At 61.2% G+C, this 26,841-nt stretch overlaps 1 protein-coding gene across 1 annotated transcript in view; it reads left to right on the top strand.

Annotated features, from left to right (window-relative positions):
* LOC144737863 (uncharacterized) overlaps positions 1-25,125 on the top strand; it is a 40,000-nt gene extending 14,875 nt beyond the window's left edge. The window contains exon 3 of the mRNA XM_078620741.1: positions 22,098-25,125. Coding sequence (XP_078476867.1) covers positions 22,098-23,612 — 1,515 coding nt within the window. The 3' untranslated portion in view covers positions 23,613-25,125. The remainder of the gene's footprint in view (positions 1-22,097) is intronic.
* Positions 25,126-26,841: the final 1,716 nt, after the last annotated feature.

Genomic DNA, 26,841 nt, shown 5'->3' with positions numbered 1-26,841 from the left:
CACTCACCACTCCCCTCCACGCACTCTCCTACATCTCCCCCCTCACCACTCCCTTCCACGCACTCTCCTACCTCTCCCCATCTCACCACTCCCCTCCACGCACTCTCCTACCTCTCTCCCTTCACCACTCCACTCCACGCACTCTCCTACCTCTCCCCTCTCACCAATCCCCTCCACGCATTCTCCTACCTCTCCCCCCTCACCACTCCCCTCCACGCACTCTCCTACCTCTCACCACTCCCCTCCACGCACTCTCCTACCTCTCCCCTCTCACCACTCCCCTCCACACACTCTCCTACCCCTCCCCACTCACCACTCCCCTCCACGCACTCTCCTACCTCTCCCCACTCACCACTCCCCTCCACGCACTCTCCTACCTCTCCCCACTCACCACTCACTCCTCCCCTCCACGCACTCTCCTACCTCTCCCCTCTCACCACTCCCCTCCACGCACTCTCCTACCTCTCCCCACTCACCACTCCCCTCCACGCACTCTCCTACCTCTCCCCTCTCACCACTCCACTCCACGCACTCTCCTACCTCTCCCCTCTCACTTCACTCCCCTCCACGCACTCTCCTACCTCTCCCCCCTCACCACTCCCCTCCACGCACTCTCCTACCTCTCCCCCCTCACCACTCCCCTCCACGCACTCTCCTACCTCTCCCCACTCACCACTCCCATCCACGCACTCTCCTACCTCTCCCCTCTCACCACTCCCCTCCACGCACTCTCCTACCTCTCACCTCTCACCACTCCCCTCCACGCACTCTCCTACCTCTCACCTCTCACTCCCCTCCACGCACTCTCCTACCTCTCCCCTCACTCCACTCCCCTCCACGCACTCTCCTACCTCTCCCCACTCACCAATCCCCTCCACGCACTCTCCTACCTCTCCCCTCTCACCACTCCCCTCCACGCACTCTCCTACCTCTCCCCACTCACCAATCCCCTCCACGCACTCTCCTACCTCACCCGTCTCACCACACCCCTCCACGCACTCTCCTACCTCTCCCCCCTCACCACTCCACTCCACGCACTCTCCTACCTCTCCCCCCTCACCACTCTCCTCCACGCACTCTCCTACCTCTCCCCACTCACCACTCCCCTCCACGCACTCTCCTACCTCTCCCCACTCACCACTCCCCTCAACGCACTCTCCTACCTCTCCCCCCTCACCACTCCCCTCCACGCACTCTCCTACCTCTCCCCACTCACCACTCCCCTCCACGCACTCTCCTACCTCTCCCCACTCACCACTCCCCTCCACGCACTCTCCTACCTCTCCCCACTCACCACACCCCTCCACGCACTCTCCTATCTCTCCCCACTCACCACTCCCCTCCACGCACTCTCCTACCTCTCCCCCCTCACCACTCCCCTCCACGCACTCTCCTACCTCTCCCCACTCACCACTCCCCTCCAGGCACTCTCCTACCTCTCCCCACTCACCACTCCCCTCCACGCACTCTCCTACCTCTCCCCACTCACCACTCCCCTCCACGCACTCTCCTACCTCTCCCCTCTCACCACTCTTCTCCACGCACTCTCCTACCTCTCACAACTCCCCTCCACGCACTCTCCTACCTCTCCCAACTCACCACTCCCCTCCACGCACTCTCCTGCCTCTCCCCACTCACCACTCCCCTCCACGCACTCTCCTACCTCTCCCCACTCACCACTCCCCTCCACGCACTCTCCTACCTCTCCCCACTCACCACTCCCCTCCACGCACTCTCCTACCTCACCCCTCTCACTTCACTCCCCTCCACGGACTCTCCTACCTCTCCCCCTCACCACTCCCCTCCACGCACTCTCCTACCTCTCCCCCCTCACCACTCCCCTCCACGCACTCTCCTACCTCTCCCCACTCACCACTCCCCTCCACGCACTCTCCTACCTCTCCCCACTCACCACTCCTCTCCACGCACTCTCCTACCTCTCCCCTCTCACCACTCCCCTCCACGCACTCTCCTACCTCTCCCCACTCACCACTCCCCTCCACGCACTCTCCTACCTCTCCCCACTCACCACTCCCCTCCACGCACTCTCCTACCTCTCCCCACTCACCACTCCCCTCCACGCACTCTCCTACCTCTCCCCACTCACCACTCTCCTCCACGCACTCTCCTACCTCTCCCCCCTCACCACTCCCCTCCACGCACTCTCCTACCTCTCCCCACTCACCACTCCCCCCTCCACGCACTCTCCTACCTCTCCCCTCTCACCACTCCCCTCCACGCACTCTCCTACCTCTCCCCTCTCACCACTCCCCTCCATGCACTCTCCTACCTCTCCCCCCTTTCCACTCCCCTCCACGCACTCTCCTACCTCTCCCCTCTCACCACTCCCCCCTCCACGCACTCTCCTACCTCTCCCCCCTCACCACTCCCCTCCACGCACTCTCCTACCTCTCCCCCCTCACTACTCCCCTCCACGCACTCTCCTACCTCTCCCCCCTCACCACTCCCCTCCACGCACTCTCCTACCTCTCCCCCCTCACCACTCCCCTCCACGCACTCTCCTACCTCTCCCCCCTCACCACTCCCCTCCACGCACTCTCCTACCCCTCCCCCCTCACCACTCCCCTCCACGCACTTTCCTACCTCTCCCCACTCACCACTCCCCTCCACGCACTCTCCAACCTCTCCCCCCTCACCACTCCCCTCCACGCACTCTCCTACCTCTCCCCTCTCACCACTCCCCTCCACACACTCTCCTACCTCTCCCCCCTCACCACTCCCCTCCACGCACTCTCCTACCTCTCCCCACTCACCACTCCCCTCCACGCACTCTCCGACCTCTCCCCACTCACCACTCCCCTCCACGCACTCTCCTACCTCTCCCCTCTCACCACTCCCCTCCACGCACTCTCCTAACCTTTCCCCTCTCACCACTCCCCTCCACGCACTCTCCTACCTCTCCCCACTCACCACTCCCCTCCACGCACTCTCCTACCTCTCCCCTCTCACCACTCCTCTCCACGCACTCTCCTACCTCTCCCCACTCACCCCTCCCCTCCACGCACTCTCCTACCTCTCCCCCACTCACTACTCCCTTCCACGCACTCTCCTACCTCTCCCCACTCACCACTCCCCCCTCCACGCACTCTCCTACCTCTCCCCTCTCACCACTCTTCTCCACGCACTCTCCTATCTCTCACCACTCCCCTCCACGCACTCTCCTACCTCTCCCCACTCACCACTCCCCTCCACGCACTCTCCTACCTCTCCCCACTCACCCCTCCCCTCCACGCACTCTCCTACCTCTCCCCCCTCACCACTCCCCTCCACGCACTCTCCTACCTCTCCCCACTCACCACTCCCCTCCACACACTCTCCTACCCGCCCCCCCTCACCACTCCCCTCCACGCACTCTCCTACCTCTCCCCTCTCACCACTCCCCTCCACGCACTCTCCTACCTCTCCCCACTCACCACTCCCCTCCACACACTCTCCTACCCGCCCCCCTCACCACTCCCCTCCACGCACTCTCCTACCTCTCCCCACTCACCACTCCCCTCCACGCACTCTCCTACCTCTCCCCCTCACCACTCCCCTCCACGCACTCTCCTACCTCTCCCCACTCACCACTCCTCTCCACGCACTCTCCTACCTCTCCCCTCTCACCACTCCCCTCCACGCACTCTCCTACCTCTCCCCACTCACCACTCCCCTCCACGCACTCTCCTACCTCTCCCCACTCACCACTCCCCTCCACGCACTCTCCTACCTCTCCCCACTCACCACTCCCCTCCACGCACTCTCCTACCTCTCCCCACTCACCACTCTCCTCCACGCACTCTCCTACCTCTCCCCCCTCACCACTCCCCTCCACGCACTCTCCTACCTCTCCCCACTCACCACTCCCCCCTCCACGCACTCTCCTACCTCTCCCCTCTCACCACTCCCCTCCACGCACTCTCCTACCTCTCCCCTCTCACCACTCCCCTCCATGCACTCTCCTACCTCTCCCCCCTTTCCACTCCCCTCCACGCACTCTCCTACCTCTCCCCTCTCACCACTCCCCCCTCCACGCACTCTCCTACCTCTCCCCCCTCACCACTCCCCTCCACGCACTCTCCTACCTCTCCCCCCTCACCACTCCCCTCCACGCACTCTCCTACCTCTCCCCTCTCACCACTCCCCTCCACGCACTCTCCTACCTCTCCCCCCTCACCACTCCCCTCCACGCACTCTCCTCCCTCTCCCCCCCTCACCACTCCCCTCCACGCACTCTCCTACCTCTCCCCACTCACCACTCCCCTCCACGCACTCTCCTACCTCTCCCCTCTCACCACTCCCCTCCACGCACTCTCCTACCCCTCCCCACTCACCACTCCCCTCCACGCACTCTCCTACCTCTCCCCACTCACCACTCCCCTCCACGCACTCTCCTACCTCTCCCCACTCACCACTCCCCTCCACGCACTCTCCTACCTCTCCCCACTCACCACTCCCCTCCACGCACTCTCCGACCTCTCCCCACTCACCACTCCCCTCCACGCACTCTCCTACCTCTCCCCACTCACCACTCCCCTCCACGCACTCTCCTACCTCTCCCCACTCACCACTCCCCTCCACGCACTCTCCTACCTTCCCCCCCTCACCACTCCCCTCCACGCACTCTCCTACCTCTCCCCACTCACCACTCCCCTCCACGCACTCTCCGACCTCTCCCCACTCACCACTCCCCTCTACGCACTCTCCTACCTCTCCCCACTCACCACTCCCCTCCACGCACTCTCCTACATCTCCCCACTCACCAATCCCCTCCACGCACTCTCCTACCTCTCCCCTCTCACCACTCCCCTCCACGCACTCTCCTACCTCTCCCCACTCACCACTCCCCTCCACGCACTCTCCTACCTCTCCCCACTCACCACTCCCCTCCACGCACTCTCCTACATCTCCCCCCTCACCACTCCCTTCCACGCACTCTCCTACCTCTCCCCATCTCACCACTCCCCTCCACGCACTCTCCTACCTCTCTCCCTTCACCACTCCACTCCACGCACTCTCCTACCTCTCCCCTCTCACCAATCCCCTCCACGCATTCTCCTACCTCTCCCCCCTCACCACTCCCCTCCACGCACTTTCCTACCTCTCACCACTCCCCTCCACGCACTCTCCTACCTCTCCCCTCTCACCACTCCCCTCCACACACTCTCCTACCCCTCCCCACTCACCACTCCCCTCCACGCACTCTCCTACCTCTCCCCACTCACCACTCCCCTCCACGCACTCTCCTACCTCTCCCCACTCACCACTCCCCTCCACGCACTCTCCTACCTCTCCCCACTCACCACTCCCCTCCACGCACTCTCCCACTTCTCCCCACTCACCACTCCCCTCCACGCACTCTCCTACCTCTCCCCACTCACCACTCCCCTCCACGCACTCTCCTACCTCTCCCCCACTCACTACTCCCCTCCACGCACTCTCCTACCTCTCCCCTCTCACCACTCTTCTTCACGCACTCTCCTACCTCTTACAACTCCCCTCCACACACTCTCCTACCTCTCCCCATCTCACTCCTCCCCTCCACGCACTCTCCTACCTCTCCCCCACTCACCACTCCCCTCCACGCACTCTCCTACCTCTCCCCACTCACCACTCCCCTCCACGCACTCTCCTACCTCTCCCCCCTCACCACTCCCCTCCACGCACTCTCCTACCTCTCCCCTCTCACCACTCCCCTCCACGCACTCTCCTACCTCTCCCCTCTCACCACTCCCCTCCACGCACTCTCCTACCTCTCCCCCCTCACCACTCCCCTCCACGCACTCTCCTCCCTCTCCCCCCTCACCACTCCCCTCCACGCACTCTCCTACCTCTCCCCACTCACCACTCCCCTCCACGCACTCTCCTACCTCTCCCCTCTCACCACTCCCCTCCACGCACTCTCCTACCCCTCCCCACTCACCACTCCCCTCCACGCACTCTCCTACCTCTCCCCACTCACCACTCCCCTCCACGCACTCTCCTACCTCTCCCCACTCACCACTCCCCTCCACGCACTCTCCTACCTCTCCCCACTCACCACTCCCCTCCACGCACTCTCCGACCTCTCCCCACTCACCACTCCCCTCCACGCACTCTCCTACCTCTCCCCACTCACCACTCCCCTCCACGCACTCTCCTACCTCTCCCCACTCACCACTCCCCTCCACGCACTCTCCTACCTTCCCCCCCTCACCACTCCCCTCCACGCACTCTCCTACCTCTCCCCACTCACCACTCCCCTCCACGCACTCTCCGACCTCTCCCCACTCACCACTCCCCTCTACGCACTCTCCTACCTCTCCCCACTCACCACTCCCCTCCACGCACTCTCCTACATCTCCCCACTCACCAATCCCCTCCACGCACTCTCCTACCTCTCCCCTCTCACCACTCCCCTCCACGCACTCTCCTACCTCTCCCCACTCACCACTCCCCTCCACGCACTCTCCTACCTCTCCCCACTCACCACTCCCCTCCACGCACTCTCCTACATCTCCCCCCTCACCACTCCCTTCCACGCACTCTCCTACCTCTCCCCATCTCACCACTCCCCTCCACGCACTCTCCTACCTCTCTCCCTTCACCACTCCACTCCACGCACTCTCCTACCTCTCCCCTCTCACCAATCCCCTCCACGCATTCTCCTACCTCTCCCCCCTCACCACTCCCCTCCACGCACTTTCCTACCTCTCACCACTCCCCTCCACGCACTCTCCTACCTCTCCCCTCTCACCACTCCCCTCCACACACTCTCCTACCCCTCCCCACTCACCACTCCCCTCCACGCACTCTCCTACCTCTCCCCACTCACCACTCCCCTCCACGCACTCTCCTACCTCTCCCCACTCACCACTCCCCTCCACGCACTCTCCTACCTCTCCCCACTCACCACTCCCCTCCACGCACTCTCCCACTTCTCCCCACTCACCACTCCCCTCCACGCACTCTCCTACCTCTCCCCACTCACCACTCCCCTCCACGCACTCTCCTACCTCTCCCCACTCACTACTCCCCTCCACGCACTCTCCTACCTCTCCCCTCTCACCACTCTTCTTCACGCACTCTCCTACCTCTTACAACTCCCCTCCACACACTCTCCTACCTCTCCCCATCTCACTCCTCCCCTCCACGCACTCTCCTACCTCTCCCCACTCACCACTCCCCTCCACGCACTCTCCTACCTCTCCCCACTCACCACTCCCCTCCACGCACTCTCCTACCTCTCCCCCCTCACCACTCCCCTCCACGCACTCTCCTACCTCTCCCCTCTCACCACTCCCCTCCACGCACTCTCCTACCTCTCCCCACTCACCACTCCCCTCCACGCACTCTCCTACCTCTCCCCCCTCACCACTCCCCTCCACGCACTCTCCTACCTCTCCCCTCTCACCACTCCCCTCCACGCACTCTCCTACCTCTCCCCACTCACCACTCCCCTCCACGCACTCTCCTACCTCTCCCCCCTCACCACTCCCCTCCACGCACTCTCCTACCTCTCCCCACTCACCACTCCCCTCCACGCACTCTCCTACCTCTCCCCACTCACCACTCCCCTCCACGCACTCTCCTACCTCTCCCCACTCACTCCTCCACTCCACGCACTCTCCTACCTCTCCCCTCTCACCACTCCCCTCCACGCACTCTCCTACCTCTCCCCACTCACCACTCCCCCTCCACGCACTCTCCTACCTCTCCCCTCTCACCACTCCACTCCACGCACTCTCCTACCTCTCCCCTCTCACTTCACTCCCCTCCACGCACTCTCCTACCTCTCCCCCCTCACCACTCTCCTCCACGCACTCTCCTACCTCTCCCCCCTCACCACTCCCCTCCACGCACTCTCCTACCTCTCCCCACTCACCACTCCCATCCACGCACTCTCCTACCTCTCCCCTCTCACCACTCCCCTCCACGCACTCTCCTACCTCTCACCTCTCACCACTCCCCTCCACGCACTCTCCTACCTCTCACCTCTCACTCCCCTCCACGCACTCTCCTACCTCTCCCCTCACTCCACTCCCCTCCACGCACTCTCCTACCTCTCCCCACTCACCAATCCCCTCCACGCACTCTCCTACCTCTCCCCTCTCACCACTCCCCTCCACGCACTCTCCTACCTCTCCCCACTCACCAATCCCCTCCACGCACTCTCCTACCTCACCCGTCTCACCACACCCCTCCACGCACTCTCCTACCTCTCCCCCCTCACCACTCCACTCCACGCACTCTCCTACCTCTCCCCCCTCACCACTCTCCTCCACGCACTCTCCTACCTCTCCCCACTCACCACTCCCCTCCACGCACTCTCCTACCTCTCCCCACTCACCACTCCCCTCAACGCACTCTCCTACCTCTCCCCCCTCACCACTCCCCTCCACGCACTCTCCTACCTCTCCCCACTCACCACTCCCCTCCACGCACTCTCCTACCTCTCCCCACTCACCACTCCCCTCCACGCACTCTCCTACCTCTCCCCACTCACCACACCCCTCCACGCACTCTCCTATCTCTCCCCACTCACCACTCCCCTCCACGCACTCTCCTACCTCTCCCCCCTCACCACTCCCCTCCACGCACTCTCCTACCTCTCCCCACTCACCACTCCCCTCCAGGCACTCTCCTACCTCTCCCCACTCACCACTCCCCTCCACGCACTCTCCTACCTCTCCCCACTCACCACTCCCCTCCACGCACTCTCCTACCTCTCCCCTCTCACCACTCTTCTCCACGCACTCTCCTACCTCTCACAACTCCCCTCCACGCACTCTCCTACCTCTCCCAACTCACCACTCCCCTCCACGCACTCTCCTGCCTCTCCCCACTCACCACTCCCCTCCACGCACTCTCCTACCTCTCCCCACTCACCACTCCCCTCCACGCACTCTCCTACCTCTCCCCACTCACCACTCCCCTCCACGCACTCTCCTACCTCACCCCTCTCACTTCACTCCCCTCCACGGACTCTCCTACCTCTCCCCCTCACCACTCCCCTCCACGCACTCTCCTACCTCTCCCCCCTCACCACTCCCCTCCACGCACTCTCCTACCTCTCCCCACTCACCACTCCCCTCCACGCACTCTCCTACCTCTCCCCACTCACCACTCCTCTCCACGCACTCTCCTACCTCTCCCCTCTCACCACTCCCCTCCACGCACTCTCCTACCTCTCCCCACTCACCACTCCCCTCCACGCACTCTCCTACCTCTCCCCACTCACCACTCCCCTCCACGCACTCTCCTACCTCTCCCCACTCACCACTCCCCTCCACGCACTCTCCTACCTCTCCCCACTCACCACTCTCCTCCACGCACTCTCCTACCTCTCCCCCCTCACCACTCCCCTCCACGCACTCTCCTACCTCTCCCCACTCACCACTCCCCCCTCCACGCACTCTCCTACCTCTCCCCTCTCACCACTCCCCTCCACGCACTCTCCTACCTCTCCCCTCTCACCACTCCCCTCCATGCACTCTCCTACCTCTCCCCCCTTTCCACTCCCCTCCACGCACTCTCCTACCTCTCCCCTCTCACCACTCCCCTCCACGCACTCTCCGACCTCTCCCCACTCACCACTCCCCTCCACGCACTCTCCTACCTCTCCCCTCTCACCACTCCCCTCCACGCACTCTCCTAACCTCTCCCCTCTCACCACTCCCCTCCACGCACTCTCCTACCTCTCCCCACTCACCACTCCCCTCCACGCACTCTCCTACCTCTCCCCTCTCACCACTCACCACTCCCCTCCACGCACTCTCCTACCTCTCCCCCCTCACCACTCCCCTCCACGCACTCTCCTACCCGCCCCCCTCACCACTCCCCTCCACGCACTCTCCTACCTCTCCCCTCTCACCACTCCCCTCCACGCACTCTCCTACCTCTCCCCACTCACCACTCCCCTCCACACACTCTCCTACCCGCCCCCCTCACCACTCCCCTCCACGCACTCTCCTACCTCTCCCCACTCACCACTCCCCTCCACGCACTCTCCTACCTCTCCCCCTCACCACTCCCCTCCACGCACTCTCCTACCTCTCCCCACTCACCACTCCTCTCCACGCACTCTCCTACCTCTCCCCTCTCACCACTCCCCTCCACGCACTCTCCTACCTCTCCCCACTCACCACTCCCCTCCACGCACTCTCCTACCTCTCCCCACTCACCACTCCCCTCCACGCACTCTCCTACCTCTCCCCACTCACCACTCCCCTCCACGCACTCTCCTACCTCTCCCCACTCACCACTCTCCTCCACGCACTCTCCTACCTCTCCCCCCTCACCACTCCCCTCCACGCACTCTCCTACCTCTCCCCACTCACCACTCCCCCCTCCACGCACTCTCCTACCTCTCCCCTCTCACCACTCCCCTCCACGCACTCTCCTACCTCTCCCCTCTCACCACTCCCCTCCATGCACTCTCCTACCTCTCCCCCCTTTCCACTCCCCTCCACGCACTCTCCTACCTCTCCCCTCTCACCACTCCCCCCTCCACGCACTCTCCTACCTCTCCCCCCTCACCACTCCCCTCCACGCACTCTCCTACCTCTCCCCCCTCACTACTCCCCTCCACGCACTCTCCTACCTCTCCCCCCTCACCACTCCCCTCCACGCACTCTCCTACCTCTCCCCCCTCACCACTCCCCTCCACGCACTCTCCTACCTCTCCCCCCTCACCACTCCCCTCCACGCACTCTCCTACCCCTCCCCCCTCACCACTCCCCTCCACGCACTTTCCTACCTCTCCCCACTCACCACTCCCCTCCACGCACTCTCCAACCTCTCCCCCCTCACCACTCCCCTCCACGCACTCTCCTACCTCTCCCCTCTCACCACTCCCCTCCACACACTCTCCTACCTCTCCCCCCTCACCACTCCCCTCCACGCACTCTCCTACCTCTCCCCACTCACCACTCCCCTCCACGCACTCTCCTACCTCTCCCCACTCACCACTCTCCTCCACGCACTCTCCTACCTCTCCCCCCTCACCACTCCCCTCCACGCACTCTCCTACCTCTCCCCACTCACCACTCCCCCCTCCACGCACTCTCCTACCTCTCCCCTCTCACCACTCCCCTCCACGCACTCTCCTACCTCTCCCCTCTCACCACTCCCCTCCATGCACTCTCCTACCTCTCCCCCCTTTCCACTCCCCTCCACGCACTCTCCTACCTCTCCCCTCTCACCACTCCCCCCTCCACGCACTCTCCTACCTCTCCCCCCTCACCACTCCCCTCCACGCACTCTCCTACCTCTCCCCCCTCACTACTCCCCTCCATGCACTCTCCTACCTCTCCCCCCTCACCACTCCCCTCCACGCACTCTCCTACCTCTCCCCCCTCACCACTCCCCTCCACGCACTCTCCTACCTCTCCCCCCTCACCACTCCCCTCCACGCACTCTCCTACCCCTCCCCCCTCACCACTCCCCTCCACGCACTTTCCTACCTCTCCCCACTCACCACTCCCCTCCACGCACTCTCCAACCTCTCCCCCCTCACCACTCCCCTCCACGCACTCTCCTACCTCTCCCCTCTCACCACTCCCCTCCACACACTCTCCTACCTCTCCCCCCTCACCACTCCCCTCCACGCACTCTCCTACCTCTCCCCACTCACCACTCCCCTCCACGCACTCTCCGACCTCTCCCCACTCACCACTCCCCTCCACGCACTCTCCTACCTCTCCCCTCTCACCACTCCCCTCCACGCACTCTCCTAACCTCTCCCCTCTCACCACTCCCCTCCACGCACTCTCCTACCTCTCCCCACTCACCACTCCCCTCCACGCACTCTCCTACCTCTCCCCTCTCACCACTCCTCTCCACGCACTCTCCTACCTCTCCCCACTCACCCCTCCCCTCCACGCACTCTCCTACCTCTCCCCACTCACTACTCCCTTCCACGCACTCTCCTACCTCTCCCCACTCACCACTCCCCTCCACGCACTCTCCTACCTCTCCCCTCTCACCACTCTTCTCCACGCACTCTCCTATCTCTCACCACTCCCCTCCACGCACTCTCCTACCTCTCCCCACTCACCACTCCCCTCCACGCACTCTCCTACCTCTCCCCACTCACCCCTCCCCTCCACGCACTCTCCTACCTCTCCCCCCTCACCACTCCCCTCCACGCACTCTCCTACCTCTCCCCACTCACCACTCCCCTCCACACACTCTCCTACCCGCCCCCCTCACCACTCCCCTCCACGCACTCTCCTACCTCTCCTCTCTCACCACTCCCCTCCACGCACTCTCCTACCTCTCCCCACTCACCACTCCCCTCCACACACTCTCCTACCCGCCCCCCTCACCACTCCCCTCCACGCACTCTCCTACCTCTCCCCACTCACCACTCCCCTCCACGCACTCTCCTACCTCTCCCCCTCACCACTCCCCTCCACGCACTCTCCTACCCCTCCCCTCTCACCACTCCCCTCCACGCACTCTCCTACCTCTCCCCCTCACCACTCCCCTCCACGCACTCTCCTACCTCTCCCCCCTCACCACTCCCCTCCACGCACTCTCCTACCCCTCCCCTCTCACCACTCCCCTCCACGCACTCTCCTACCTCTCCCCCCTCACCACTCCCCTCCACGCACTCTCCTACCTCTCCCCTCTCACCACTCCCCTCCACGCACTCTCCTACCTCTCCCCCCTCACCACTCCCCTCCACGCACTCTCCTCCCTCTCCCCCCTCACCACTCCCCTCCACGCACTCTCCTACCTCTCCCCACTCACCACTCCCCTCCACGCACTCTCCTACCTCTCCCCTCTCACCACTCCCCTCCACGCACTCTCCTACCTCTCCCCACTCACCACTCCCCTCCACGCACTCTCCTACCTCCCCCCCCTCACCACTCCCCTCCACGCACTCTCCTACCTCTCCCCCCTCACCACTCCCCTCCACGCACTCTCCTACCTCTCCCCACTCACCACTCCCCTCCACGCACTCTCCTACCTCTCCCCTCTCACCACTCCCCTCCACGCACTCTCCTACCTCTCCCCACTCACCACTCCCCTCCACGCACTCTCCTACCTCTCCCCACTCACCACTCCCCTCCACGCACTCTCCTACCTCTCCCCACTCACCACTCCCCTCCACACACTCTCCTACCTCTCCCCACTCACCACTCCCCTCCACGCACTCTCCTACATCTCCCCCCTCACCACTCACCTCCACACACTCTCCTATCTCTCCCCTCTCACCACTCCCCCCAAAGCACTCTCCTACCTCTCCCTTCTCACCACTCCCCTCCACGCACTCTCCTACCTCTCCCCCCTCACCACTCCCCTCCACGCACTCTCCTACCTCTCCCCACTCACCACTCCCCTCCACGCACTCTCCTACCTCTCCCCCCTCACCACTCCCCTCCACGCACTCTCCTACCTCTCCCCTCTCACCACTCCCCTCCACGCACTCTCCTACCTCTCCCCACTCACCAATCCCCTCCACGCACTCTCCTACCTCTCCCCACTCACCACTCCCCTCCACGCACTCTCCTACCTCTCCCCTCTCACCACTCCCCTCCACGCACTCTCCTACCACTCCCCTCTCACCACTCCCCTCCACGCACTCTCCTACCTCTCCCCTCTCACCACTCCCCGCCACGCACTCTCCTACCTCTCCCCACTCACCACTCCCCTCCACGCACTCTCCTACCTCTCCCCACTAACCACTCCCCTCCACGCACTCTCCTACCTCTCCCCTCTCACCACTCCCCTCCACGCACTCTCCTACCTCTCCCCCCTCACTCCACCCCTCCACGCACTCTCCTACCTCTCCCCACTCACCACTCCCCTCCACGCACTCTCCTACCTCTCCCCACTAACCACTCCCCTCCACGCACTCTCCTACCTCTCCCCACTCACCACTCCCCTCCACGCACTCTCCTACCTCTCCCCACTCACCACTCCCCTCCACGCACTCTCCTACCTCTCCCCTCTCACCACTCCCCTCCACGCACTCTCCTACCTCTCCCCTCTCACCACTCTTCTCCACGCACTCTCCTACCTCTCCTCCTCACCACTCCCCTCCACGCACTCTCCTACCTCTCCCCACTCACCACTCCCCTCCACGCACTCTCCTACCTCTCCCCTCTCACCACTCCCCTCCACGCACTCTCCTACCTCCCCCCTCACACTACTCCCCTCCACGCACTCTCCTACCTCTCCCCACTCACCACTCCCCTCCACGCACTCTCCTACCTCTCCCCACTCACCACTCCCCTCCACGCACTCTCCTACCTCTCCCCTCTCACCACTCCCCTCCACACACTCTCCTAACTCTCCCCACTCACCACTCCCCTCCACGCACTCTCCTACCTCTCCCCACTCACCACTCCTCTCCACACACTCTCCTACCTCTCCCCTCTCACCACTCCTCTCCACGCACTCTCCTACCTCTCCCCTCTCACCACTCCCCTCCACGCACTCTCCTACCTCTCCCCACTCACCACTCCCCTCCACGCACTCTCCTACCCCTCCCCCCTCACCACTCCCCTCCACGCACTCTCCTACCTCTCCCCTCTCACCACTCCCCTCCACGCACTCTCCTACCTCTCCCCTCTCTCCACTCCCCTCCACGCACTCTCCTACCTCTCCCCTCTCACCACTCCCCTCCACGCACTCTCCTACCTCTCCCCACTCACCACTCCCCTCCACGCACTCTCCTACCTCTCCCCCCTCACCACTCCCATCCACGCACTCTCCTACCTCTCCCCACTCACCACCCCCCTCCACGCACTCTCCTACCTCTCCCCTCTCACCACTCCCCTCCACGCACTCTCCTACCTCTCCCCTCTCACTTCACTCCCCTCCACGCACTCTCCTACCTCTCCCCACTCACCACTCCCCTCCACGCACTCTCCTACCTCTCCCCACTCACCACTCCCCTCCACGCACTCTCCTACCTCTCCCCACTCACCACTCCCCTCCACGCACTCTCCTACCTCTCCCCCCTCACCACTCCCCTCCACGCACTCTCCTACCTCTCCCTTCTCACCACTCCCCTCCACGCACTCTCCTACCTCTCCCCCCTCACCACTCCCCTCCACGCACTCTCCTACCTCTCCCCACTCACCACTCCCCTCCACGCACTCACCTACCTCTCCCCCCTCACCACTCCCCTCCACGCACTCTCCTACCTCTCCCCCCTCACCACTCCCCTCCACGCACTCTCCTACCTCTCCCCACTCACCACTCCCCTCCACGCACTCTCCTACCTCTCCCCTCTCACCACTCCCCTCCACGCACTCTCCTACCTCTACCCTCTCACCACTCCCCCCTCCACGCACTCTCCTACCTTTCCCCTCTCACCACTCCCCTCCACGCACTCTCCTACCTCTCCCCACTCACCACTCCCCTCCACGCACTCTCCTACCTCTCCCCACTCACCACTCCCCTCCACGCACTCTCCTACCTCTCCCCCCTCACCACTCCCCTCCATGCACTCTCCTACCTCTCCCCCCTCACCACTCCCCTCCACGCACTCTCCTACCTCTCCCACCTCACCACTCCCCTCCACGCACTCTCCTACCTCTCCCCACTCACCACTCCCCTCCACGCACTCTCCTACCTCTCCCCACTCACCACTCCCCTCCACGCACTCTCCTACCTCTCCCCCCTCACCACTCCCCTCCACGCACTCTCCTACCTCTCCCCACTCACCACTCCCCTCCACGCAACTCTCCTACCTCTCCCCACTCACCACTCCCCTCCACGCAACTCTCCTACCTCTCCCCACTCACCACTCCCCTCCACGCAACTCTCCTACCTCTCCCCACTCACCACTCCCCTCCACGCACTCTCCTACCTCTCCCCCCTCACCACTCCCCTCCACGCACTCTCTTACCTCTCCCCCCTCACCACTCCCCTCCACGCACTCTCCTACCTATCCCCCCTCACCACTCCCCTCCACGCACTCTCCTACCTCTCCCCCCTCACCACTCCCCTCCACGCACTCTCCTACCTCTCCCCACTCACCACTCCCCTCCACGCACTCTCCTACCTCTCCCCACTCTCCACTCCCCTCCACGCACTCTCCTACCTCTCCCCTCTCACCACTCCCCTCCACGCACTCTCCTACCTCTCCCCACTCACCACTCCCCTCCACGCACTCTCCTACCTCCCCCCCCTCACCACTCCCCTCCACGCACTCTCCTACCTCTCCCCTCTCACCACTCCCCTCCACGCACTCTCCTACCTCTCCCCCCTCACCACTCCCCTCCACGCACTCTCCTACCTCTCCCCTCTCACCACTCCCCTCCACGCACTCTCCTACCTCTCCCCCCTCACCACTCCCCTCCACGCACTCTCCTACCTCTCCCCACTCACCACTCCCCTCCACGCACTCTCCTACCTCCCCCCCCTCACCACTCCCCTCCACGCACTCTCCTACCTCTCCCCTCTCACCACTCCCCTCCACGCACTCTCCTACCTCTCCCCTCTCACCACTCCCCTCCACGCACTCTCCTACCTCTCCCCACTCACCACTCCCCTCCACGCACTTTCCTACCTCTCCCCTCTCACCACTCCCCTCCACGCACTCTTCTACCTCTCCCCTCTCACCACTCCCCTCCACGCACTCTCCTACCTCTCCCCACTCACCACTCCCCTCCACGCACTCTCCTACCTCTCTCCCCTCACCACTCCCCTCCACGCACTCTCCTACCTCTCCCCTCTCACCACTCCCTTCCACGCACTCTCCTACCTCTCCCCTCTCACCACTCCCCTCCACGCACTCTCCTACCTCTCCCCACTCACCACTCCCCTCCACGCACTCTCCTACCTCTCCCCACTCACCACTCCCCTCCACGCACTCTCCTACCTCTCCCCACTCACCACTCCCCTCCACGCACTCTCCTACCTCTCCCCTCTCACCACTCCCCTCCACGCACTCTCCTACCTCTCCCCTCTCACCACTCCCCTCCATGCACTCTCCTACCTCTCCCCACTCACCACTCCCCTCCACGCACTCTCCTACCTCTCCCCCCTCACCACTCCCCTCCACGCACTCTCCTACCTCTCCCCACTCACTACTCCCCTCCACACACTCTCCTACCTCCCCCCCCTCACCACTCCCCTCCACGCATTCTCCTACCTCTCCCCACTCACCACTCCCCTCCACGCACTCTCCTACCTCTCCCCTCTCACCACTCCCCTCCACGCACTCTCCTACCTCTCCCCCCTCACCACTCCCCTCCACGCACTCTCCTACCTCTCCCCCCTCACCACTCCCCTCCACGCACTCTCCTACCTCTCTCCACTCACCACTCCCCTCCACGCACTCTCCTACCTCTCCCCACTCACCACTCCCCTCCACGCACTCTCCTACCTCTCACTCCACCCTTCCACGCACTCTCCTACCTCTCCCCACTCACCACTCCCCTCCACGCACTCTCCTACCTCTCCCCTCTCACCACTCCCCTCCACACACTCTCCTACCTCTCCCCCCTCACCACTCCCCTCCACGCACTCTCCTACCTCTCCCCTCTCACCACTCCACTCCACGCACTCTCCTACCTCTCCCCTCTCACCACTCCCCTCCACGCACTCTCCTACCTCTCCCCCCTCACCACTCCCCTCCACACACTCTCCTACCTCTCCCCCCTCACCACTCCCCTCCACGCACTCTCCTACCTCTCCCCACTCACCACTCCCCTCCACGCACTCTCCTACCTCTCACTCCACCCTTCCACGCACTCTCCTACCTCTCCCCTCTCACTTCACCCCTCCACGCACTCTCCTACCCCTCCCCCCTCACCACTCCCCTCCACGCACTCTCCTACCTCTCTCCCCACTCCCCTCCACGCACTCTCCTACCTCTCTCACCACTCCCCTCCACGCACTCTCCTACCTCTCTCCCCACTCCCCTCCACGCACTCCTACCTCTCTCCCCACTCCCCTCCACGCACTCTCCATCCTCTCTCCCCACTCCCCTCCACGCACTCTCCTACATCTCTCACCACTCCCCTCCACGCACTCTCCTGCCTCTCTCACCACTCCCCTCCACGCACTCTCCTACCTTTCTCACCACTCCCCTCCACGCACTCTCCTACCTCTCTCACCACTCCCCTCCACGCACTCTCCTACCTTTCTCACCACTCCCCTCCACGCACTCTCCTACCTCTCTCACCACTCCCCTCCACGCACTCTCCTACCTTTCTCACCACTCCCCTCCACGCACTCTCCTACCTCTCTCACCACTCCCCTCCACACACTCTCCTACCTCTCCCCCCACTCCCCTCCACGCACTCTCCTACCTCTCTCCCCACTCCCCTCCACGCACTCTCCATCCTCTCTCCCCACTCCCCTCCACGCACTCTCCTACATCTCTCACCACTCCCCTCCACGCACTCTCCTGCCTCTCTCACCACTCCCCTCCACGCACTCTCCTGCCTCTCTCACCACTCCCCTCCACGCACTCTCCTACATCTCTCACCACTCCCCTCCACGCACTCTCCTGCCTCTCTCACCACTCCCCTCCACGCACTCTCCTACCTCTCTCACCACTCCCCTCCACGCACTCTCCTGCCTCTCTCACCACTCCCCTCCACGCACTCTCCTGCCTCTCTCACCACTCCCCTCCACGCACTCTCCTACCTCTCCCACCACTCCCCTCCACGCACTCTCCTACCTCTCCCCCCACTCCCCTCCACGCACTCTCCTACCTCTCTCCCCACTCCCCTCCACGCACTCTCCTACCTCTCCCCCCACTCCCCTCCACGCACTCTCCTACCTCTCCCTCCACTCCCCTCCACGCACTCTCCTGCCTCTCTCCCCACTCCCCTCCACGCACTCTCCTGCCTCTCTCCCCACTCCCCTCCACGCACTCTCCTATCTCTCCCCCCACTCCCCTCCACGCACTCTCCTACCTCTCTCCCCACTCCCCTCCACGCACTCTCCTACCTCTCCCCCCACTCCCCTCCACGCACTCTCCTACCTCTCTCCCCACTCCCCTCCACGCATTCTCCTACCTCTCTCCCCACTCCCCTCCACGCACTCTCCTACCTCTCTCACCACTCCCCTCCACGCATTCTCCTACCTCTCTCCCCACTCCCCTCCACGCACTCTCCTGCCTCTCTCCCCACTCCCCTCCACGCACTCTCCTACCTCTCTCAACACTCCCCTCCACGCACTCTCCTGCCTCTCTCACCACTCCCCTCCACGCACTCTCCTACCTCTCTCACCACTCCCCTCCACGCACTCTCCTGCCTCTCTCACCACTCCCTCCACGCACTCTCCTACCTCTCTCACCACTCCCTCCACGCACTCTCCTGCCTCTCTCACCACTCCCCTCCACGCACTCTCCTGCCTCTCTCACCACTCCCCTCCACGCACTCTCCTACCTCTCTCCCCACTCCCCTCCACGCACTCTCCTACCTCTCTCCCCACTCCCCTCCACGCACTCTCCTACCTCTCTCCCCACTCCCCTCCACGCACTCTCCTACCTCTCCCCCCACTCCCCTCCACGCACTCTCCTACCTCTCCCCCCACTCCCCTCCACGCACTCTCCTGCCTCTCTCCCCACTCCCCTCCACGCACTCTCCTGCCTCTCTCGCCACTCCCCTCCACGCACTCTCCTATCTCTCCCCCCACTCCCCTCCACGCACTCTCCTACCTCTCTCCCCACTCCCCTCCACGCACTCTCCTACCTCTCCCCCCACTCCCCTCCACGCACTCTCCTACCTCTCTCCCCACTCCCCTCCACGCATTCTCCTACCTCTCTCCCCACTCCCCTCCACGCACTCTCCTACCTCTCTCACCACTCCCCTCCACGCATTCTCCTACCTCTCTCCCCACTCCCCTCTACGCACTCTCCTGCCTCTCTCCCCACTCCCCTCCACGCACTCTCCTACCTCTCTCAACACTCCCCTCCACGCACTCTCCTGCCTCTCTCACCACTCCCCTCCACGCACTCTCCTACCTCTCTCACCACTCCCCTCCACGCACTCTCCTGCCTCTCTCACCACTCCCTCCACGCACTCTCCTACCTCTCTCACCACTCCCTCCACGCACTCTCCTGCCTCTCTCACCACTCCCCTCCACGCACTCTCCTGCCTCTCTCACCACTCCCCTCCACGCACTCTCCTACCTCTCTCCCCACTCCCCTCCACGCACTCTCCTACCTCTCTCCCCACTCCCCTCCACGCACTCTCCTACCTCTCTCCCCACTCCCCTCCACGCACTCTCCTACCTCTCTCCCCACTCCCCTCCACGCACTCTCCTACCTCTCTCCCCACTCCCCTCCACGCACTCTCCTACCTCTCCCCCCTCTCCCCTCCACGCACTCTCCTGCCTCTCTCCCCACTCCCCTCCACGCACTCTCCTACCTCTCCCCTCTCACCACTCCCCTCCACGCACTCTCCTGCCTCTCCCCCCACTCCCCTCCACACACTCTCCTACCTCTCTCAACACTCCCCTCCACGCACTCTCCTACCTCTCTCAACACTCCCCTCCACGCACTCTCCTACCTCTCTCAACACTCCCCTCCACGCACTCTCCTACCTCTCTCAACACTCCCCTCCACGCACTCTCCTGCCTCTCTCCCCACTCCCCTCCACGCACTCTCCTACCTCTCCCCTCTCACCACTCCCCTCCACGCACTCTCCTGCCTCTCTCACCACTCCCCTCCACGCACTCTCCTACCTCTCCCCCCACTCCCCTCCACGCACTCTCCTACCTCTCTCACCACTCCCCTCCACACACTCTCCTACCTCTCTCACCACTCCCCTCCACACACTCTCCTGCCTCTCCCCCCACTCCCCTCCACGCACTCTCCTGCCTCTCCCCCCACTCCCCTCCACGCACTCTCCTACCTCTCTCACCACTCCCCTCCACGCACTCTCCTACCTCTCTCCCCACTCCCCTCCACGCACTCTCCTACCTCTCTCCCCACTCCCCTCCACGCACTCTCCTACCTCTCTCACCACTCCCCTCCACGCACTCTCCTACCTCTCTCCCCACTCCCCTCCACGCACTCTCCTACCTCTCTCCCCACTCCCCTCCACGCACTCCTACCTCTCTCCCCACTCCCCTCCACGCACTCTCCTACCTCTCTCACCACTCCCCTCCACGCACTCTCCTACCTCTCTCACCACTCCCCTCCACGCACTCTCCTACCTCTCTCACCACTCCCCTCCACGCACTCTCCTACCTCTCTCACCACTCCCCTCCACGCACTCTCCTACCTCTCCCACCACTCCCCTCCACGCACTCTCCTACCTCTCCCCCCACTCCCCTCCACGCACTCTCCTACCTCTCTCCCCACTCCCCTCCACGCACTCTCCTACCTCTCCCCCCACTCCCCTCCACGCACTCTCCTACCTCTCTCCCCACTCCCCTCCACGCACTCTCCTACCTCTCCCCCCACTCCCCTCCACGCACTCTCCTACCTCTCTCCCCACTCCCCTCCACGCATTCTCCTACCTCTCTCCCCACTCCCCTCCACGCACTCTCCTACCTCTCTCCCCACTCCCCTCCACGCACTCTCCTACCTCTCTCACCACTCCCCTCCACGCATTCTCCTACCTCTCTCCCCACTCCCCTCCACGCACTCTCCTGCCTCTCCCCACTCACCACTCCCCTCCACGCAACTCTCCTACCTCTCCCCACTCACCACTCCCCTCCACGCAACTCTCCTACCTCTCCCCACTCACCACTCCCCTCCACGCACTCTCCTACCTCTCCCCACTCACCACTCCCCTCCACGCACTCTCCTACCTCTCCCCACTCACCACTCCCCTCCACGCACTCTCCTACCTCTCCCCACTCACCACTCCCCTCCACACACTCTCCTACCTCTCCCCCCTCACCACTCCCTTCCACACACTCTCCTACCTCTCCCCCCTCACTACTCCCCTCCACGCACTCTCCTACCTCTCCCCACTCACCACTCCCCTCTCTCTACGTGGCTTTACCGACAGATCCAAACCACATGAACCCATCAACAGCGGGTGTGACCAAGACACCCAGGCACGGTGCCGGCCACACCTCCCCTTTTAATCAGCCCACCGACCCCCGGCCTCGACATCCGCTCCCTACGACCACAGCAGGAGGTTGTTTTGTGGGACTGTTGTTGTTGTTGTTTGTCTTCCCGACAGTCCGTGCGGTTCTGCGTCCTCTTCCTGGTCGCGGGGCTTGTCTTCGTGACCGTCGTCATGGCGACGTGGACGGGGCCCCTCCACCTCCGAAGCCGACCCTCGCCTGAGCAGGCCCAGGATGCGCCGCTGACTCCTCCTCCTCCTGATCCCAGGCCCAGGCTCGGTCACGTGACCTGTGGGCGGGGCTTGAGGCGCTCCTCTGACCCCGACCTCAGGCTCGACAACAAACCTCGCCCCGACTGTGACACCGACCCGAAACTCGAGCGTGTCGCTCAGCTCAGGCCTGATCCTAGGCCCAATCCAAGACCTAGCCCTAAGCCTAGTACCATGCCCGGTTCTACCTCTACCTATAGACTCAAGCCACGACTCCGGCTTAAACCTAGGCCTAACCCACCACGCGACCAGCCCGGCCTTGGCGTTAGCACTGGTCCCCGAACGAGTTTTAACGCTACCACAGGCCCCGACGCAATTATCCCCAGCGTCAGCCCCAGCGTTAACAGAAGCAGGAGGCTGAAATCCAGACACCTCAATTTTAGGGTGAATTTGTGTTACAACTTCAGCCCTTTTCTGAAAGACTCGGGCCTCAGATCTAGGCATAGCCCTGGTACAACTTCCGATATGAGTCCTGACACTACCCCTACCCCTGGCACGAATCGCAATGACACTGCTGCCCCTCCCCGTGACACGATGCCTAACCCAACACGAAACTCGACAAACCCCGTGCCTGACTCCAACCCAAGTTCCAGCGGTCCGGGTAGGCCGAGACTTCTCCGATCTCCCCGAGCCTTTTCGCTCACCCGATTATCTGCCTCAACCGCATCCACCACCACAACCACTACAAGCACCACGACCACCACCGCTACCACCACACGTGGCATGGAGTCTGACGTCCAGCGTGCCTTGGGTGACGATAACATCGTCCGGCCAAGTTCGTCGTCTGTCACTCGTCCCGTGACCTCCCTGCATGGCAGGGCGTTCGAACCTTCCCGTGGAGGTCACTCCAGATCTCGCGGAGGCCACGGTCGCAGTGGGACCAGAGACAGAGGGGGAGGACTGAGCCGCAGAAGTTTAGCGCGGACGGCATCGTCGTCGTTGTCGAAGACCAGGGGTTCCGACCGCTGCCACCTCAACTTGGTGGAGGTTCGAGTGAGCGACCTGCAAATCGGCTTCCAGTCGGACGAGGTGATCTCCTTCCAGTTCTGCTCGGGCTCGTGTCTCCACGCACGCTCCACCTACGACCTGGCCCTGTCGCGCGTCATCCACCTGGACCTGCAATTCTCACCGATGCGCAGACGACGTCGCAACCAGCAGCAGCAGGTGGAGAAGCAGGAACAGGCGGCTGTGGAGGAGGTGGCAGTGAGGATGAGGAGGAGGAGGGTTGCAGGCGAGGGGGTGAACATCGAGCAGCCGTGCTGCAGGCCGACGGCCTTCGAAGACGTCACGTTTCAAAACTCGGAGCACAAGTGGCAGAAGGTCCCTGACTTGAGCGCCAAGAGGTGCAAGTGCGTGCGGTGATTGACGTTCGCCACGAGGAGTGAGTGAGGAGGAGGCTGGTGAAAGGCGTGGATGAGAAGAGAGACACGGGGGAGCAGGAGATCATTGCGCGCACACACACACACACACAAACTGTCTTCTTGGTTCTTTCGGTAAAGTCACGTGGAAGGGAAATAATAAGATGGAAAAAAATAAAACATGATAAAATGATAAAAATAAAACACAATAAAATAATAAAAATAAAACATAATAAAATAATAAAAGTTAAACATAATAAAATAATAAAAATGAAACATAATAAAATAATAAAAATTAAACATGATAAAGTGATTATTCTAACAGTAATGACTAATCGCATATCTGCGTATTCCATAAATATGCTAAATTCCTCTTGATATGCAAATTCATTTGTCAAGGCGCCCTTCCCCTCTTTAACCCAGCTTAAATATACGCTGCCAAGCATGGTGGTGCTCATTCAGACGCTGTCTTTCCGACAGACCTGTTCTTCTGAACACCACCAAGCTTGGCAGCGTATATTTAAGTATATATTTAAGTATATACGCTGCCAAGCTTGGTGGTGCTCATTCAGACGCTGTCTTTCCGACAGACCTGTTCTTCACCTGAGGACGGCTGCTTGCGTTGTGGCCGAAACGTCGTGAGAATTGTATTTTATTATGTTTTATTTTATTATTTTATTATTTCCCTTCTACGTGATGACTTTACCGAAAGAACCAAGAAGATGAATCCCTGCAGTCACGAAAGCTTTTAATCGAAACACATAAACTGCTTGCCAACGAATGTACCGCAATAGCTTTGCTCGTATTAGTCAAGGAGCTATGAACCATCGTCACACGATCGGTACCTCATTTGCCAGTAAAAAAAAAATATGATAATTGTTTTTTTACCCTTTTATCTGGCAACAAAACTGACACCTTTTTTACGAGGAGTCATGTTTGCATAGACCACAATACCTGCAGTCATAATGCAAACAAAAAACACAACTCTGATTATGATATGCACTGTCCTTGAAGTTGATTGGTCCACACCCGAGACAGCTTTCCTTAGAGCCTAGTCTCACATGGTGTTGGACCAGATGCATTATGACTGCAGGTATTGTGGTCTATGCAAACATGACTCCTCGTAAAAAAGGTGTCAGTTTTGTTGCCAGATAAAAGGATAAAAACCCAATTATCATATTTTTCCTTCTGGCAAATGAGGTTCCAATGGTGTAAATGCTTACCCCGAGCTCTCATACTCTGACGGTGCATTTTCTTTGAGTTGTGCGCCTTTTGGCGTCATCTGGTCCAACACCATGTGAGACTAGGCTCTAAGGAAAGCTGTCTCGGGTGTGGACCAATCAACTTCAAGGACCATGTGAGACTAGGCTCTAAGGAAAGCTGTCTCGGGTGTGGACCAATCAACTTCAAGGACCATGTGAGACTAGGCTCTAAGGAAAGCTGTCTCGGGTGTGGACCAATCAACTTCAAGGACCATGTGAGACATCAACTTCAAGGACAGTCCATACATTTTCAGAGTTATGTTTTTTGTTTGCATTATGACTGCAGGTATTGTGGTCTATGCAAACATGACTCCTCGTAAAAACAGATGTCAGTTTTTTTGCCAGATAAAAGGGTAAAAAACCAATTATCATCATCATCACACGATGACCACTCGCTGTGGCTTTTGGACGCCCTTCAGATGCGGCTGTCTGGAACGCTTTGCCTGCCCGACATTAGGAAGCCACAGTGCGCTATGGACGTTTAAATCATCATCTATATTGACACACTTAATCTCCTTGGTTCTTTCGGTAAAGTCACGTAGAATGGAAATAATAAAATAATAAAAAGAAAACATAATAAAATAAAGTAATAAAAATGAAACATAAAAAACATAATAAAATAATTATTTTATTACGTTTTATTTCTATTATTAAATTAAACGTAATAAAAAAGATATTTTATAATATTTTATTTTTATTATTTTATTATTTCCCTTCTACGTGATGACTTTACCGAAAGAACCAAGAAGATGAATCCCTGCAGTCACGCAAGAAGCTTTAAATCGAAATTTAAACTTAATCTCTTCATAACCGTTCGCGGTCGTTGTTGTTTCGCACCTCCGATAACACTGGTCAACAAAAAAAAACACATGTTTTTCTCGCCTGGACTTTTGCAGCTGTTTTAGACTAATTTCAGGGTGCTCATTCCAAATCTGATCTCATATTTGCTCTATCACATCTCATTTTTTTGCTATCGGCATACCCCATTTTCATTGATTTTACCCGAAATTAACTCTGTCACTTATGATGGCAAGTTGTTGCGAGTCAGTGACTTGCTTTAGTGTTAAAATATGCTGGCTGTATTTTTAGGATAGTGTGTTTATAATATCATCATTTTATGTAGATATCCACATTTCTTTAATATTTTTTTCCGCAGTTTTTATTGAAAATGCAATATTTGACATCTCAAAAACCTGATGTGATAGACAAAAACTGATGCCAGATTTGGAATCAGCACCCCAAAATTACCTTAAACCCGTTGGAATATCTTATGCCAGAAAAAAGTGTGTTGACCAGTGTTATCCACGGTTGCTTGGCTACGTACTGCGGATTTGGAAATTTGAGAGACCTAACTGGCTGTGTAGTCGCCACGACGCTTGTGCCAGGCTAGGTGCACTTCGAGATGGTCACGTGCAGAAGGCTGTCGCTGCTGCAGGCAGGAGGTCACGGGGCAGACCCTGCACGTGCCATGGGTCGACTGCTGTGCCAGGCTAGGTCCAGGAGGAGGAGGTCAGGGGACATACCCTGCAGGTGCCATGGGTTGACTGCTGTGCCAGGCTAGGTGCAGGAGGAGGTCACGGAGCAGACCCAGCAGGTGCCATGGGTTGACTGCTGTGCCAGACTAGGTGCAGGAGAAGGAGGTCACGGGACAGACCCAGCAGGTGCCATGGGTTGACTGCTGTGCCAGGCTAGGTGCAGGAGGAGGTCACGGGACAGACCCAGCAGGTGCCATGGGTTGACTGCTGTGCCAGGCTAGGTGCAGGAGGAGGTCACGAGACAGACCCTGCAGGTGCCATGGGTTGACTGCTGTGCCAGACTAGGTTCAGGAGAAGGAGGTCACGGGACAGACCCAGCAGGTGCCATGGGTTGACTGCTGTGCCAGGCTAGGTTCAGGGGGAGGTCACGAGACAGACCCTGCAGGTGCCATGGGTTGACTGCTGTGCCAGACTAGGTTCAGGAGAAGGAGGTCAC

The sequence above is a fragment of the Lampetra planeri genome, chromosome 74 (genome assembly GCF_965212315.1).
Source record: "Lampetra planeri chromosome 74, kcLamPlan1.2.h2, whole genome shotgun sequence".
NCBI classification, from domain to species: Eukaryota; Metazoa; Chordata; class Hyperoartia; order Petromyzontiformes; family Petromyzontidae; genus Lampetra; species Lampetra planeri.
Note: the sequence above shows the minus strand (reverse complement) of the source record. Positions and strands in the feature narration are given on the sequence as shown.